Source organism: Mangifera indica, chromosome 1 (genome assembly GCF_011075055.1).
Source record: "Mangifera indica cultivar Alphonso chromosome 1, CATAS_Mindica_2.1, whole genome shotgun sequence".
Classification (NCBI taxonomy): Eukaryota; Viridiplantae; Streptophyta; class Magnoliopsida; order Sapindales; family Anacardiaceae; genus Mangifera; species Mangifera indica.
In genome coordinates this window covers 27,720,816-27,736,475 of record NC_058137.1, presented here as the reverse complement: position 1 = coordinate 27,736,475, position 15,660 = coordinate 27,720,816, and the positions used below count along the sequence as shown (strand labels likewise).

Below are 15,660 nucleotides of genomic sequence, written 5' to 3'. Positions count from 1 at the left end.
TATCATATTGACATTACTAATCCAATTAGTCGATCAACCTTATCGATCTATAGACCAACCTTTTGATTAGACACCCTATTTGAATATAAAAATAATTCATTAGTAAAGTGATGTATCTATTTTGTTCTTACCTCAATGCTCAAGTTCATGAAATTAATTTAGAAATTTTGTTATTTACAGTGTTGAATTTGATCCAAGTTGTTAGACCTTAAATTTGAATTCGGATCAAATAAGCCAAGTTTAAGCTAAACATGAGTTAAGTATGAGTTAATTTGAATATTTAAATTTAAACTTACTCAAATTAAATTTAAAAATAAATTATTTTCAAATTTCAACTTGTTGATTTTAAACAAACTCTTTTAGATTTATACTTATTTTGAACTGGGTTTTTTTTGAACTTAGAGAAGATGGAATTCAACCTTAATTATTTGTACGTTTGTTAAGTGTCATCTGTTTTATTCAAAGCTCTCATGAAGTGTTTTATGACACCAGAAGGCATTTTATTCTCAGTACTTTCTCGTGTTCACTGTCTGTATCAACTTATGGCACCGGCCTGATTTAGACCTTGTTCTTGTCCATTTGTTCTAATGCACTTGTGAACACTAGAGACCGAAATTTTGCTTGGCAAATTGCAGAATGGTGTCACGTCTTTCACTTAAAATTTCTAGGCAAAAATAGAATCATTTTGGCTTTGCTCTTTGATTGAAATGAGACAGCTGTCACGCTGCGTGAAGTGTTTTTCTTCTTCTCAGAAAACAGACAAATTGCTGAAAAGAATTTATTGCCCGCATTTAAGAGGAAGAAGTGATAACAAACATGATCTGGGGCAGAGCTTTAACGTGAATGATTTGCTGGCAGCTGATAGCTTGAAGAAAATCTTATCAACCACATGTTCTTCAGAGCTTCCGAATAGCTGGAACTTTACAACCAAGACACAAGGTTTGGTAAATGCTTCAATCACTCATTTTCTGCCTGTGACTTAATGTTAGACAGAAGAGAATGGTGGTGTGTCAATTAAGGTTGGATTTGAAATGAGTTTTGCTTGAATAGACTCGAGCTAAGCCTTTCCTAAACGAACACGAGCATGAACATAAGTCTAGGTTTTAAGTTAAAAACAATCGCTAGCTCAAACTTCAATATGGGCTAAGCGAGCCAAGCATGGCTTGCTTAAATGAATAAACATTTTAAGCAAGTTGCATATAACACAAATCATTGTACAATTGAATAATTCAAAATTTAAAACGAGTCTGAAGCAGAGCCTAATAACCTAACTGAAACAAATATCTCATACAGACTTGAGCAAATGCAAGACAATCATAAACAGTAAAATTATCAAGCAAATCAAACATAAACACATGATTAAACAAACTTGGTGAGCCCAAGCCTCAACCAGTCTAAAAAGAGTCAGACCTTGTTTGGGTTTGACTTGATTCGTTTCCAACCGTAGTCTAAATGCGCAAGTTACTTGAATTTGAGGTCTTATAATTGATCCTAACACTTTGTTGCCACATGTGACCTGTTGATGGGGAAGTTTGCACGAACAAGAGAATACGCCAAACCTTGGTAGATTACGGTGCAAGAATTTGAAGAGATACAACAGAGAAAATGGAGGGTTGGTTTTTAATATAACTTGATCAAGAATACCCGTATTGGTATCATTTGAATAGTGGAGTGTTTCTCTATCTGGATCTAAATGAGTATCCGTTTATCCCTATCCCTTTTTCATTTTAAATATTTGTAGGATTGAAAGTTAGGGCTTCATGTATAATTGTCTAAGTTATTGTGAAAGTTGGTGGCTTGATTGACACCCCTGATCCCAATGTGATCGAGGATTACTTCAATGAGTGATTTCTAACAATTATTTAATGGTTGATGGATTATAAATATAATGACAGATTTAGTCTTGTTTTCTGTTTGTGCGTTCTAATAGAAAATTCCATCCTGTCCGAGAATTCTTCTTTAGGCTAGAAGCTAAAGTAATGCTTATCTGTTACTCGTTGGTCATCTTTAGAAGTCGTATCTGTGAGTTTGATTGAGGAGTTTTGCCTGCATAGCAGTACACTAATCCCTCTTCATCTTACAATAATTTAGGAGTCTTAACCATGACAAGAGAACATCATCCGGATACATACTGGTATAATTTTGCTGAGTTTCTGTGCTATGAAAAAAAATGGATGCTGGTGCAGATAGTTGAGGTATTTAATTTTAAGCTCACAAGAAAGTTCAGCTTGGAAGGTCAGAGAACTTGAGAAAGAAACTTAAAAGTTTTCTATTACAATAGAGACTCTGACTAAGAATCATCTCAACTGAACTGAACTTCAAATCAAAAACCCTGAATCTAGAATGTGCAAAAATTCATTGCACAGTCAATGATTCCTCAGCATAAATGAAATGGCAAAGATGATAAGATGGAACAAGACAATTTGAGAACAAAACTGGGATTGCTTTCTAATAAAAAATTCTAGTTCATGAAATAAAAAGCCATCTCTACGATTTATCAACCTGCCTCAAATCAATGGATTCCTTTACTGGCATATGAAATAAGCTGCAAAATTTTTGCAGAACAAATGAAATTAGGCCAAAATAAAAAGGTCGAAATCAATCTAACTGCATAAGTGCCTCAGCTCCAGCGACGATCTCCAATAGTTCACTAGTAATTTTTGCCTGACGTTCCCGATTATAAGCAATTGAAAGATTCTTATTCAATTCAATCGCATTATCAGTAGAGGAAGTCATGGCACTCATCCTTGCAGCAACCTCACTAGCCACTGATTCCTGCAATGACCTCAAAATCTGACTGTTCAAATATAGAGGCATCATTGCATCAAGAATCTGGGCCGGATCCTGCTCAAACCGCATAAGAGGCGATAAACCCCCACCATCCAACCTAACACTATCTCTCTCAACAATCAACTTGCCATCCTTAGTCGTCAGCCTAAACAACTCATCCTCCACAGCATCAACACACTTCCCATTCACATCACAAGCCTCACCTTTCATTGATAAAGGTAACAGAGTTTGAACCACAGGATCGGATCTCACCAGCGACACAAACTTCGTGTATACTAACTCTACCTTATCAACCTCTTCACTAACAAATAGTGAAAAAACACTATCAGCAATCAATTGAGCTTCTTTTACACTATAAAACCCCCTTCCCTCAATACTCCTAACAACTGCAACATCACTCCTACGTTTAAAATAAGCATTACCCTTTTTACCTACACTAATAACAACATAATCAAGTCCATTTTCTTTCAATTCAGCCATCCGGGATTCAGCCTTTCTGATCACAGCATTGTTAAAACCACCACACAGACCTCTATCACCGGTTATAACAACAAGAGAAACTTTTTTAACAGGCCGGATATTTGTCAAAGGAATATCAATATCATCAGCTTGTAATTCTTTATTTACAGCATAAAGAAACTCTAAAAGCTTTTCAGTAAAAGGCCTACCATTAATCACAGCTTCTTGGGCTCGCCTGACTCTTGCAGCCGCAACAAGCTTCATTGCCTCAGTGATCTTCTGGGTGTTCTTCACTGAATTGATCCGTTCTTTAAGCTCACGAAGACTACAATGCATTGGTGTAGATGCTGAAGATCGATAAGGGTATTTTAGGAATGAAGAATTGCAGAGATTATGGCATGAGCTCCGGTCTAAGAATGAAAGAGAAAATGAGTCAATTTTTGAGGATACCCAAGTCGTTAGATTCGAACAAGACATGATTTTGCTGGATTTTTCCGGGTAAAGGTTTGATTTTTATGACGTTTTGAATCGCTGCAAAACCCTAAGAAATGAAATTTAGTTAGAGAATTTTTTTAGCAGTAAGGTTTTGACTTTAAAATTCAAACAAAAAAAAATCTTACCTTCAAGAAACTGTTGAAGGAGGAGCAGCAATGGGCCAACGGGTCTCTGTTCTTACCACCTTGAAAACTGTTGGAACAAGGTTGTCAAGGTGGGGTTCTGTTTGGTTGGCCAGAAAATCGACGGGAAAGTGAGGCGGATGTTGAACTGGGATTCTGGGACTTTGCTTTGGTAAGTTCGTTATAATCGAAGTACCTATTTGGGTGACGGTGGAACAATAGTCCAGACTCGGTGTGGTGTTGTCTTACACCAGTTTTATTATCCTTAGTTTGTATATTTCTCAGGGTGTTTTTAGTTGAAACCAATCTATCAGTTTGGGCAGTTCAATTTTACTTGGATTTGAAAGTGTTAAATTCCTCTTGAATTAGTTTGAGTTCAGGTTATAGTGTTAAATTAAATTGAGTTTAGCTTAAACTAAATTAAGTCAAAATAAAGTCTTTTTAATATATCATTATGAGTAATTTGAATCGCTTTTTTGTAAGGATACAAGTGGCCAAAGGACTATTTCACCCCTAAGTTTAGTTGTATTCTCAAAATCACAGTTGTACAGTTTGAAAAATCTGAAGTCTCACATATTGATTAATTGGAATTAAAATTTTCTATTAAAACATGAGTAAAATAATTATTTTATTAATAATGTTAAAAAAATATTAAATTTATCATATTTTTTCCTTTTAAGTTTTAAAAATTAATATTTCATCTTTTTTAAAATTTTTTAATTTTGAAAAATCACATTCCTCCCCCCTCCCACTAAAACCTTAGAATTTTTTTTCTTCTCCTTCAACCACTTTCTCCTACAAAATGGAAAGGATGACGACGAAGTTTCTTTGTCAATGAAGAGATTTGGATGAAGAGATTCTATATCTCTTCGTCTTCGTTTTTTATTATTGGATCTCTTTTCCAGATTTTTTTACATATATTGACTAACAGTTTAGGGTAAAGAGGAAAGATCGTTGACGTCAAAGATGATGACCAAAGAGGTGAAGAAAAAATTTGAGAGGAAATATCACTTGTCAAAGTTAAAAAACTTTAGATATGGATAAAATTGTTAATTTTTAAAGTTTTAGAGAAAAAATATAATGAATTTTATATTTTTTAATATTATTAATAAAATAACAATTTTACTTCTGTCTCTAATAGCAATTACGTTATAGGTGAGATTTTAGAACTTTTAAACTACGTAGAAATGATTTTGGAAACGCATTTAAACTTTGGGTGGGATATAGTCCTTTGGCCGATACAAGTATAATAAGTGAAAACCTCTTATATTCGAAGTCAGTAACATACAACCCTTTTTAAGTTTAAACTCAAACTCATGTTTTTTTGAGCAGAATTTATTTTGAACCCAGTTGAAACAAGTTAGCAATCCAATTCAAACCACCTCCACTTGAATTTAACAATGGAACTCAAGTTAGCTCCATTTTATAACTTATTCAAACTTAATTCATGAAGGATTCAATCCAGTTGAAAGCATTACTCATTTTTCAGAAGAAAACACGTTCAAAGGATAGGTTGAACCGACGTGGAATGGATATTTATTCGGGCGGAGAGAAACCCAGCTTTTCAATACAACATACATCCGGCAACACAAGTGAACGTGAAAGCGCATAATTTTGATTTATTTCTCTTCATCTTCATTCAACTCTTAGATTGTTTAATGCTGGAGAAGAGATAAATGTCAAAGCTTTTTTCAAACTTGCTGGGTTTTCCAGCGGCCGTCGTTTGGCTAGTGTGGACAAAGCAGGGAACCGCTACTTCACCGGAACTGGGGAGCTTGATTGAATCAGTAAGAGTGTCTCGCTTCTTTTTTTTTTTTTTTAATTTTATTGTGCCATTCATGAATTGTTATTTGATATTTGTTTATATTTGGCAACTGGGTTCTTGTTTTCTGCTGAAAAAATGCATGGAAATTCAATAAAGTTGTATAGTTGTTTGGTTAGCTGAGGTATATATGTTGATCATTTGTTAAAGTGCAATGATGTTTTTGAGGTGTAATAGCAATGTTCTTCATTTGATCATGCCAAGAGACTATACACTGGTTTTGTTGTGTTGAGATTAACTTATGTTAGTAGTTTCCATGGTATGCTGGTGAAAGAGAAAAGGTTTGATCATGAAGCACGTTGCACTGTTTTGTTGAGACATTAGCCAGCAGCCTTAACTCTGAAATTTTATTTGCTGTTGGTATTTTGATTCCTGGACATAATGGTTGCTTACAATCTGGACTATTTATGTTGAATGGATATGTTGGCTGAGTGAGCAGCGTAAGAAAGCTCCAACCACTGAGGTAACTAAAAATGGCTTCTCTCTGTATTCATTGGATATCTTTTCTATTTGTGCTTTACCTGGGATGGGAAAGAAACTCTAAATAACTAGTCATGTTCATTAGCCTTGTTTTCGCTAAATCCCTTCCTTTTCATTGGTCAAAGGCTCTAATTTTAAAGAGAGATCTTGGCGTATTATTGATTGCTTGTTCTTTTAGTTTAGCCATCTTAGAGGAATGGTTTCTTATGTTTTTTTTTTACAATGTCATGGATTTCTTCAGGAAATGGCTGATCTGGAAGAGAGGCCTGAACTGAACGTGTTAAGCTTAATGTTGCTTGTATGTTTCATTAACAATGATTTCAGAAGCAAGGAGACTAATAAGATCAACCCAAAAGCCAAATGAATTCCTGAAAATTACTCTACTGGATCTTTGTAATTATTTTGATGGTGGTTAATAATCCTAATGGTCTTTAGATTGATTGCCTTTTGGCTTACACCTGTGTCTAATATACAAGACAAGTAACAACCATAAGCACAGGATCCTCATTTCACAGTTCTTGTTTCTACAGAATACTACAAAACATATGTCATTCCACTGGTGGTACAGAAAAAGCTTGTTTTTAATTTGGTTGAGGTGAAAGACTTACTTACAGGTATGGAGTGAAAATTTGATTTCAGCCTGATTTTGCACTAACAGGAGTCACCATGGGAGGGAGAAGGACATCGGCAGCTTGGTTTCAATAGAGAAGGATGTTAGAGACACAGGAGAAGAATGTCAGCAGTGATAAAAAACTGAAGCTGAAAAAAGGGGTGAAATTGAAATTTTTTAAAAAACAGAAGACAATTGTATATAAAAAAAATACAAGAGATAAAGTCAGTTTTTAAATTAAAAAATATAAAATTACGAGATAAAAACAAAATTTTAAAATTTAAGAATAATTTTAAAATATAAATTTAAATAAATAATAATTTTACCTTTCATAAAAATAATAAAATCTAACGGATTGTGAGAATAAGTTTTTTGACCATCTAATTATTGATGGGCATGCCCTGCATTATCGGCATCCAAATCCGCGTGGCAAGTTGCCGAAGAACAAAGCATCAACATGGCTTTCCAATTCAACTGGTAAATGACAATTTTGTTCCTAAACATTGTTCTGATTACGTTGAGCCTAGTAAATATTTTTAAGTGACACCTTTCCCCCATCATAATCATTTTTTTGATATTATTTTAAGGATACTTTTACCTTATCAATAATAAACGTGGATCCTATTTGAGCTTGGATTATTAATTGAAATCAAGTTTAAGTTAAAAAAAATGTTAGTTTGAAATATAAAGGATAATATTGTAATTCTAATTATTCTTGTCCAATTCATATAAATCTGTATTATTAATATAATGTTAATTATTGGCCAAAAGTGCTGGCTTGGCAGTTGCCACCCTCTTTTTCTCACAAAAATATGAAATTATGAGCCCTGTGATTGACAGAGCACGCGCCTTTAATACCAACAATTATACATTAATTACGCTAATTAAAAGTATGATTAAAAAGGAATAATTCCCGATTATCTAGAAAAGCCACGAATCTACCAAATGAAGAGTCAAAAGGTCAACTATACACTTCCATCTAATCTCCACCCTCCATTTCCCCTCCAAAAACCATCCGACGGTCAACACAAAACCCCACTCTCACTCTGCTACGTATATAAACCCCGTCGTCGTCATCTCTGTAACGAAGTTCTATCACTTCACATGCACTACTCGCTTGTGAGCTGAGTCGCCATTCAATTTGATTCAATTTAAATTAATTTGGTTTTCTTTTTAATAGTTAATTTTGAAAGTGAACGAGCGAAATGTGTATGTTGAGTTGTTCGGCTTCTCGTGCTCGTTTTGCGACGACGTGTTTCACGAGATTCTCTTCTTCGTTGTCGCTTTCGCCTGCTTTATCTAAAACGGCGGCGTCTGCTTACACTTCGGCTCAGTCGTCTGTTTCTTTTGTCAACCAGAAGTACCGGTCTTTGAGTTTCTCGCCGGTGTTGCGGTGCGCCGTGCCGCGGTGGAGCCATAGAGTCGAATGGCGCTCGCCAGTCAGCCTTCGCGCTCAGGCCAGGATTTCTGGTCCGGTTCTGGAACGGTTTGAGCGAAAGATTGCGACTTTGGGTGCGTAAGTCTGTTAAGTTTTGTTTTTGTTAAAAAAAAAGTCTCTTTTAATGTTGAGTGTTTTTGTTTTTTTTGGGTTCGGGTGAAACGTTGGAAATTTTAACTGATTTTGTCCCTCTTTTTTTTTTGGGTAATTCTGTGAGTTTTGTGCTTAAATCTTAACAAAGTTGGTTTATTGATGATAGTTTGGAGTGTTTTCTGTTTGGTTGATGAGAAAAAGGTAGAGTTTTGTGAATTTTTGTATTAGTTTTGTTTAGTTTGTGGTTGAAGCAGAGTAAATGGTATTGGATGTAATTGGAGTGTTTTCTGCTTGGTTGCGAGAAAATGGCGGGAAATGGAAACGTTTTCTTGATGAGTCGATTGCTCTTGGATGAGAAATGGCTGGGAAATGGAGTTAATTTTTGGGTAGTTTTTCAGGATGATCGTCGTTTTTTGTGTGAAATTATGCTTTTTTTTTTTTGTTTCTCGTTATGGTTGATAAGGCAATCTTGGAGATGGATAGAGTTGTGGCTTGGTTTAGTGAACAGTTGTGTTTATAAGTGACGTTGATTAAATTACAGGGGTACTTTTTAATGATTTGAGCGTTTCAGTTTGGTTGATTAGGAGACTGGGAATGCAATGTACAATTTCCATATCATTGAGTAATTTAGCTTAGCCAAAATGATCATTTGTTATCGTTGGGTTTGGTTTGATTTTTCGTGGCTGAATTGAATAGTTTCATGGTTTATTTAATTTTTCAGTTCTTATAGTTCGGTGATGTAAGGCCAGTGATAAAAATTCTGTTCATTTGGCTGTGCTTTTTTAGTTTCTCTATAGTTGTTATTTTAATCAGTTTATGTTTTTCAATGGTTAATAAGGAGGAAAATTTATTAAAACATTTATTTACATTATTTTTTCTAGCTGAAGCTCTATTTAAACTGGTTGACCCAGAAAAAAAAAAAAAGAAAGAAGAAAGACAGAGTTGCAGCTTTGTGTTTATGTACTTGGTTTATTCATTTATTTTATTCACCTATTGAGGTTCATTGAACAACAATGGAACTTTAAAGCTTCTTCTTTGGATGAATAACTGACTTAGTTATGCATTTTGTGATTTCCTTGGTTTTATAATATATGAATTTTATTATCAGTCAAAGAATGATCCATCAAGTGTAACACTTTTATTGTTGAATTGTTTCAGCTCCTGATCATGCATTCAAGGGAATACTGACCAGTCTTCCCAAACCTGGGGGTGGAGAGTTTGGAAAATTCTACAGCTTACCTGCTTTGAATGATCCAAGAGTTGGTATGCTCATCCATCCTATACTATTGGATGAGTAGACATTTTAAAGCATATATATATGTATAAAGCTTGTTATGACATGTTTTATTGTTGATGGTACTTTGAATCCATATTAGATGAAATTTTTTTTTATTGACTAGCCTTCAAACTACTGTACTCTGATCCTTATTGTTTTACTTTAATTGTTATTCTTTCTTTTGTATTTATCAGATAGACTGCCATACTCAGTAAGGATCCTTTTGGAATCTGCAATACGTAATTGTGACAACTTCCAAGTTAGCAAGGATGATGTAGAAAAGATTATTGATTGGGAGAATACTTCACCAAAACAAGTTGAAATTCCCTTCAAGCCTGCTCGTGTTCTCTTACAGGTTCATTAAATAAATTCAAAAATTACTCTAGTTTTAGTCATGAGGCATGAATTCCACTCGATAAAGATTGGTTTCTTGACCAGGATTTTACTGGAGTACCAGCTGTTGTTGACCTTGCTTGTATGAGGGATGCCATGAAGAATCTGGGCAGCGACCCAAAGAAGATCAACCCATTGGTTTGTTATCATGATTGAGCACAGAATTTTTGGTGAATTTTGGATATTTTCACATTTCATCTTTTTATCTGAGCTGTTGATTGAGGTTATATTTGCATAACATATAGTTTCACATAGTTTAACATAACATATTTGTATCCAGGTTCCGGTCGATCTTGTCATTGATCATTCAGTTCAGGTTGATGTAGCGCGATCAGAAAATGCAGTACAAAGAAATATGGAACTTGAATTTCAGAGGAACAAAGAGAGATTCGCTTTCCTTAAGTGGGGGTCATCTGCTTTCCATAATATGCTTGTTGTTCCTCCCGGTTCTGGAATTGTTCACCAGGTGAAGAAGATTATATGATGATTGCATTAGAATTTTACTGCATTAGGAATCATTGAACCAGTTTAAAGGTTAACACTCTCAGAAAGGTGCTGACTTGCTGTCTCTCATGTACCTTAAGAGTGTCTGGATGGTTAAGTTTCACTGTATAATTTCTTGTGAACTAGGTGATAAAATGTGCATGTTATCAATTTTTTTCATTTGTTTGAATTTACACAAGGTAAATTATAATTGATTCATTGGTATTCAGTTTACATTCTAATGAATTTGTAGGTCAACTTGGAGTACCTTGGACAGGTTGTCTTTAACACTGATAATGTTCTCTACCCTGATAGTGTGGTTGGTACTGATTCCCACACAACTATGATTGATGGGTTGGGAGTTGCTAGTTGGGGAGTTGGAGGAATTGAAGCTGAGGCTGCAATGCTTGGTCAGGTACAGTATGATATTCTTTATTGTTTCATTTCTTCTTGTGACTACCAGACAACTTATATATGGATAGTTTCAAGATGTTAACAGTGAAGAGCATCCTGGATACTCCTTCAATTTCCTTTTTGAGATGATTTAGGAACTGATTTATCAGTGTTATTAACACTTTTTTGTAAAAAAAAAAAAAACACAATTTTCATTATGCTATTCATAATTGCATTTAAAACTTTCATAAGCAGACATCATGGCTTTAGTTAGGACATGAAGTCCTCTTCATGCCGTTTTTCTTGTATTGCACTGACTCAAACCTATGGTTGCATGCACATTCTCGCCACTCACTGGTTTTGTTCCTACAGTTTGCTTCTCTGTTTTTGATACTAATGCTGTAAATTACAACATTGACAGACCATGAGTATGGTATTGCCTGGTGTTGTTGGATTCAAGTTGAGTGGGATGTTGCGTAATGGTGTGACAGCTACTGACTTGGTTTTGACTGTTACTCAAATGTTGAGGAAGCATGGTGTTGTTGGCAAGTTTGTTGAGTTTTATGGTAAGTATAATAAAGCGATTAAATTCAACAGTTAGATATCCATCATAATTATATGTATAACTAGTTAATTTATATGTCTGTAGGGGAAGGTATGGGTGAACTATCTTTGGCTGATAGGGCCACCGTTGCAAACATGTCTCCTGAATATGGAGCAACCATGGGTTTCTTCCCTGTAGATCATGTTACATTGCAGTATCTGAGGTTAACTGGAAGAAGCAATGAGACAGTGAGTTCTTCCCTTTCTTTCTTTTTCGAGGAGGCTGGAGCTGGTGCTAAATTTTTGTGGTTTTTGATTGTAATTACATGAACTGTTGTAACAATTAGTTCCCATAGTTTAGGTCACAATGATTGAGGAATATCTGCGTGCGAACAAAATGTTTGTCGATTACAATGAGGTAAAAGGTTTTCTCTTCTTGGTGCATCTTACTCTTTTTGAAGATAAGCATCTCAGGTCTGATGTTAAAGGTCTTTCTTAATGATACAGCCTCAACAAGAAAGAGCATACTCATCTTATCTGCAGTTGGACCTAGCAGGCGTTGAACCCTCTATTTCAGGACCAAAACGGTATATCTTTACAGCTTAGGGGTATTATTGATTTGGTGCTTCTTTTGGTGTATCCCCTAAGCCACGGTTCATTCTTTTTACTTTTCATTTGCAGGCCTCATGACCGAGTAGCTTTGAAAGACATGAAGGCTGACTGGCACGCATGTCTTGACAGTCCAGTTGGATTCAAGGTGAGTTGCAACAATAACTTCAGTAGACTGAATACTTTCTATTGCTTGGAGTTTCTATGCTTATTTATTCTAATAATAGACGTCTCTATAAATTTCATTCTTAAAACAAAGTATTCATAAATCTTGGAAATCTTTTCTTTGAAGTCCGAAATGTGTGGTTCTTTGGTCTTGTTTAATGTTGAAAAGTTTAGCAGGTCTTATGTTTTCAGCTTTCACAAAGCTATCCACAGACGTGAAATATGAATAATCAACAATAGACATGCTACACAACTGAATAATTATATAGATGCTTATGATTATTTGTCCCTCTTGTCAAAATTTAATTTTTCTGTTTACTGCAGGGTTTTGCCATACCCAAGGAAGAGCAGGATAAAGTGGCAAAATTTTCATTCCTTGGACAGCCTGCTGAACTTAAGCAAGGTAGTGTTGTTATTGCTGCCATAACCAGCTGTACAAATACATCAAACCCTAGTGTCATGCTAGGAGCTGGTCTTGTCGCTAAAAAGGCTTGTGAACTGGGTCTGGAGGTTAGTTTTGTCTTTTCTTAAACAGATGCCCTTTTCCATTTTACTTATGGTTCCTTTGAGATGACAGTACAAAAATATCTAGTGGAAAAACTGATTTATTTGATTGGTGAGTCAGTCTTTGTTCATATGGATTTATAACATGTACTTTTAAATTATCATTAATCAGGTTAAGCCATGGGTGAAAACCAGTCTTGCACCAGGCTCTGGTGTTGTTACAAAGTATTTGCTCCAGAGGTATGTCATAAATGTTTAGCATTCATTTAAGGTTCTAGTATATTTCTGTATAGGAGGAGTTACTTACAGTTAATGTTTTGGTGTCTGTAGTGGTCTGCAAAAATACTTGAACCAGCAGGGCTTTCACATTGTTGGCTATGGCTGCACAACATGTATTGGAAATTCTGGAGAGCTTGATGAATCAGTTAGTGCTGCCATATCAGAAAATGGTAGAAGTGTCCACTATTATTATTATTATTTTTAGAGTTTATGAATCTGTTATGTTTGAATATTAACATAAAATTCTAATTTGGTTGCTCATGTTATATTGACCAATTTGATTATAAATTTTTTTTGGCAGTTTATGAATCATCATTTCTGTGTTTTGAAGCTAATTCATTTTGAATTTACTTGTGCAGACATTGTTGCAGCAGCTGTGCTTTCTGGTAATCGAAACTTTGAAGGCCGTGTGCATCCTCTGACAAGAGCTAACTATCTTGCTTCACCTCCTTTAGTTGTTGCTTACGCTCTTGCTGGCACTGTAAGTAATATAATATATTTAGTGGCCTAAATTTCTTGTTACAAAGTACATGCTTTTTATCTTGTTTACAGTCCCGTCAATCTCTCTAAGTACAACCGGACTAAATTATTATTTATGTTGCGTAAAACTGGTGGTCAATTCTTGTGATTTGTTATTTTCAGGTTGACATAGACTTTGAAAAGGAGCCAATTGGAACTGGGAAGGATGGAAAGGATGTGTACTTCAAGGATATATGGCCTACCAATGAAGAAATTACAGAGGTAAGTTGTGTTACCCTGGAGAACATACGGAAGATACTGAACTTGACATTGTCTAATTATTTAGTTTCAACGTGGAATGTCTCGCTGTAGGTTGTTCAATCCAGTGTCTTGCCTGATATGTTCAAGAGCACTTATGAGGCAGTTACAAAGGGGAATCCTATGTGGAATGAGCTCTCTATTCCCACTTCCACTCTTTACTCTTGGGATCCCAACTCTACCTACATTCACGAGCCTCCATATTTCAATAACATGACTACAGAGCCACCAGGTCCTCACAGAGTGAAAGATGCCTACTGCTTGCTCAACTTTGGTGACAGCATAACCACTGATCACATATCCCCTGCTGGAAGTATCCACAAAGACAGCCCTGCTGCAAAGTATCTGCTTGAGCGTGGGGTGGATCACAAGGACTTCAATTCCTATGGCAGCCGTCGAGGCAATGATGAAGTGATGGCAAGAGGAACCTTTGCCAATATTCGACTTGTCAACAAGCTGTTGAATGGAGAAGTTGGTCCTAAAACAATTCATATTCCTACTGGAGAGAAGCTTCATGTTTTTGATGTAGCAATGGTGAGTAACATTAAAATGATGTTGCATACTATTTTTTGCACTAGTTCTGACAAATTGTTACTTGCAGAGGTATAAGTCTGCTGTGCAGGACACAATTGTCCTAGCTGGAGCAGAGTATGGAAGTGGAAGCTCTAGAGACTGGGCTGCCAAGGGTCCCAAGCTTCTGGTGTGTTCTTATTTTCTTGCAGTTGATATCTTTGTAGAATTTCGTATTCAATCCTCAATCCTTTCTCATGTACTTATCAACTTTCTCAGGGAGTGAAAGCAGTGATTGCCAAGAGCTTTGAGCGAATTCATTGCAGTAACCTTGTTGGCATGGGGATCATTCCACTGTGTTTCAAGCCAGGCGAGGATGCAGAAACTCTAGGATTAACTGGTCACGAGCGCTACACAATAGACCTACCAACTAAAGTCAGTGAGATCAGGCCTGGCCAAGATGTCACTGTCACAACCAACAGCGGGAAATCCTTTACATGTATTGTACGCTTTGATACTGAGGTATATAGTAGCTTATTTGATCTTCAGTAGTTGGTTAACTGATATTGGCTCAAGCATTTTAACTAGCATAAGAAAAAATGTCATTTGCGCAGGTGGAATTGGCATATTTCGACCATGGAGGCATTCTCCCGTTTGTTGTTCGAAGTCTAAGCAAGCAGTAGTAGTAAAAAAGTGAGTGATATCAAGTTCAAAATAAGATCTAGAAAGAAAGTGCAGAAGTACATCCTCCCATTCTCGTTGTGCACGTTGAGGTGATTTCAAGCTTGAGCAAACAGTCTGTAAATCTTTTGTAAGTCTCTTGCATCTTTTCTATCTACGTGTGAAGCTTCTTTAGCATCTAGAGGATATGAAAACACAAAAATTGACTACTTCAATTGAAGAAAATATAATGGATATGCATCAACTGTGGGGCTGCAAACCTTGCTGTTGGGCTCTTTTTGAACCAGGTTTGGCTGAGATTATTGTTGAGTTGAGTTAGAGTTTTAATACGCGTATAATTGCTAAATATGAAAATTAGAGGTTTTAATCTAATTTTTTTAAATTATCAGTTTCAATGTAATTTTGGGTTAAGTTGGGTTTAAATCAAGTTGAATAATTATTTCTATTTCGAATTCTTATTGAGAATTTATTAGTCGGGCAAGCTCAAGTTTTATTTGATATTGGTTAGGATCGAATTTGATAAAATCTAAAACTATTCTAAAAGCAATTATGAGAAGGATTTCAGACTCATTGTAAAGAAGTGAGTCATATAATGAGGCCAAGTGTATTGAAGTTTTTTTTCTTGTACGATAACTTTTTCTGGTGAATTCATAACCGAGTAAGCTAAGCTCGATTTTAAACTAATCAACATGAATCCAAATTAATTCGAACTTACCCTTGTTTGAGAGCTTGAATCCC

At 35.5% G+C, this 15,660-nt stretch overlaps 2 protein-coding genes and 1 long non-coding RNA gene across 6 annotated transcripts; 2 read left to right on the top strand and 1 right to left on the bottom strand.

Annotated features, from left to right (window-relative positions):
* Positions 1-2,222: 2,222 nt before the first annotated feature.
* On the bottom strand, positions 2,223-4,263 carry LOC123228183 (ATP synthase gamma chain 2, chloroplastic-like). 4 transcript variants are annotated; one of them, XM_044653494.1, is made up of 3 exons: positions 3,870-4,263; positions 3,459-3,790; positions 2,223-3,350 (listed from the first exon to the last, which is right to left on the bottom strand). In XM_044653494.1, the coding sequence occupies exons 2-3, from the start codon at positions 3,724-3,726 to the stop codon at positions 2,599-2,601; spliced, it is 1,020 nt and encodes a 339-aa protein (XP_044509429.1). In that variant the 5' UTR covers positions 3,727-3,790; positions 3,870-4,263; the 3' UTR covers positions 2,223-2,598. The 4 variants fall into 4 exon arrangements, with proteins under 4 accessions (XP_044509429.1, XP_044509415.1, XP_044509421.1 ...); XM_044653480.1 differs by having other exon boundaries at positions 2,223-3,790; positions 3,870-4,261; XM_044653486.1 differs by having other exon boundaries at positions 2,223-3,780; positions 3,870-4,261.
* On the top strand, positions 3,909-5,843 carry LOC123228206. The gene is made up of 2 exons (XR_006504644.1): positions 3,909-4,038; positions 5,356-5,843. It is a non-coding gene; the product is annotated as an uncharacterized LOC123228206 (long non-coding RNA).
* A 2,017-nt stretch (positions 5,844-7,860) lies between these two features.
* On the top strand, positions 7,861-15,208 carry LOC123225100 (aconitate hydratase, cytoplasmic-like). Its single transcript, XM_044648966.1, has 20 exons — positions 7,861-8,290; positions 9,468-9,572; positions 9,780-9,940; positions 10,024-10,116; positions 10,259-10,444; positions 10,715-10,876; positions 11,276-11,420; positions 11,504-11,646; positions 11,759-11,815; positions 11,905-11,984; positions 12,079-12,154; positions 12,496-12,681; positions 12,848-12,915; positions 13,006-13,124; positions 13,314-13,435; positions 13,597-13,695; positions 13,786-14,265; positions 14,333-14,431; positions 14,521-14,763; positions 14,856-15,208. The coding sequence occupies exons 1-20, from the start codon at positions 7,984-7,986 to the stop codon at positions 14,922-14,924; spliced, it is 3,000 nt and encodes a 999-aa protein (XP_044504901.1). The 5' UTR covers positions 7,861-7,983; the 3' UTR covers positions 14,925-15,208.
* The last annotated feature ends 452 nt before the right edge of the window (positions 15,209-15,660 follow it).

What these genes read in the sequence shown, in the direction of transcription:
- LOC123228183 (XM_044653480.1), bottom strand. Translation starts at nt 3,726, where the DNA reads ATGTCTTGTTCGAATCTAACGACTTGGGTATCCTCAAAAATTGACTCA.
- LOC123225100 (XM_044648966.1), top strand. Translation starts at nt 7,984, where the DNA reads ATGTGTATGTTGAGTTGTTCGGCTTCTCGTGCTCGTTTTGCGACGACG. An exon ending in CTGGAAGAAGCAATGAGACA is followed by an intron (nt 11,647 to 11,758) that starts GTGAGTTCTTCC and finishes CCCATAGTTTAG; the next exon opens with GTCACAATGATTGAGGAATA. An exon ending in CCAATGAAGAAATTACAGAG is followed by an intron (nt 13,696 to 13,785) that starts GTAAGTTGTGTT and finishes GTCTCGCTGTAG; the next exon opens with GTTGTTCAATCCAGTGTCTT.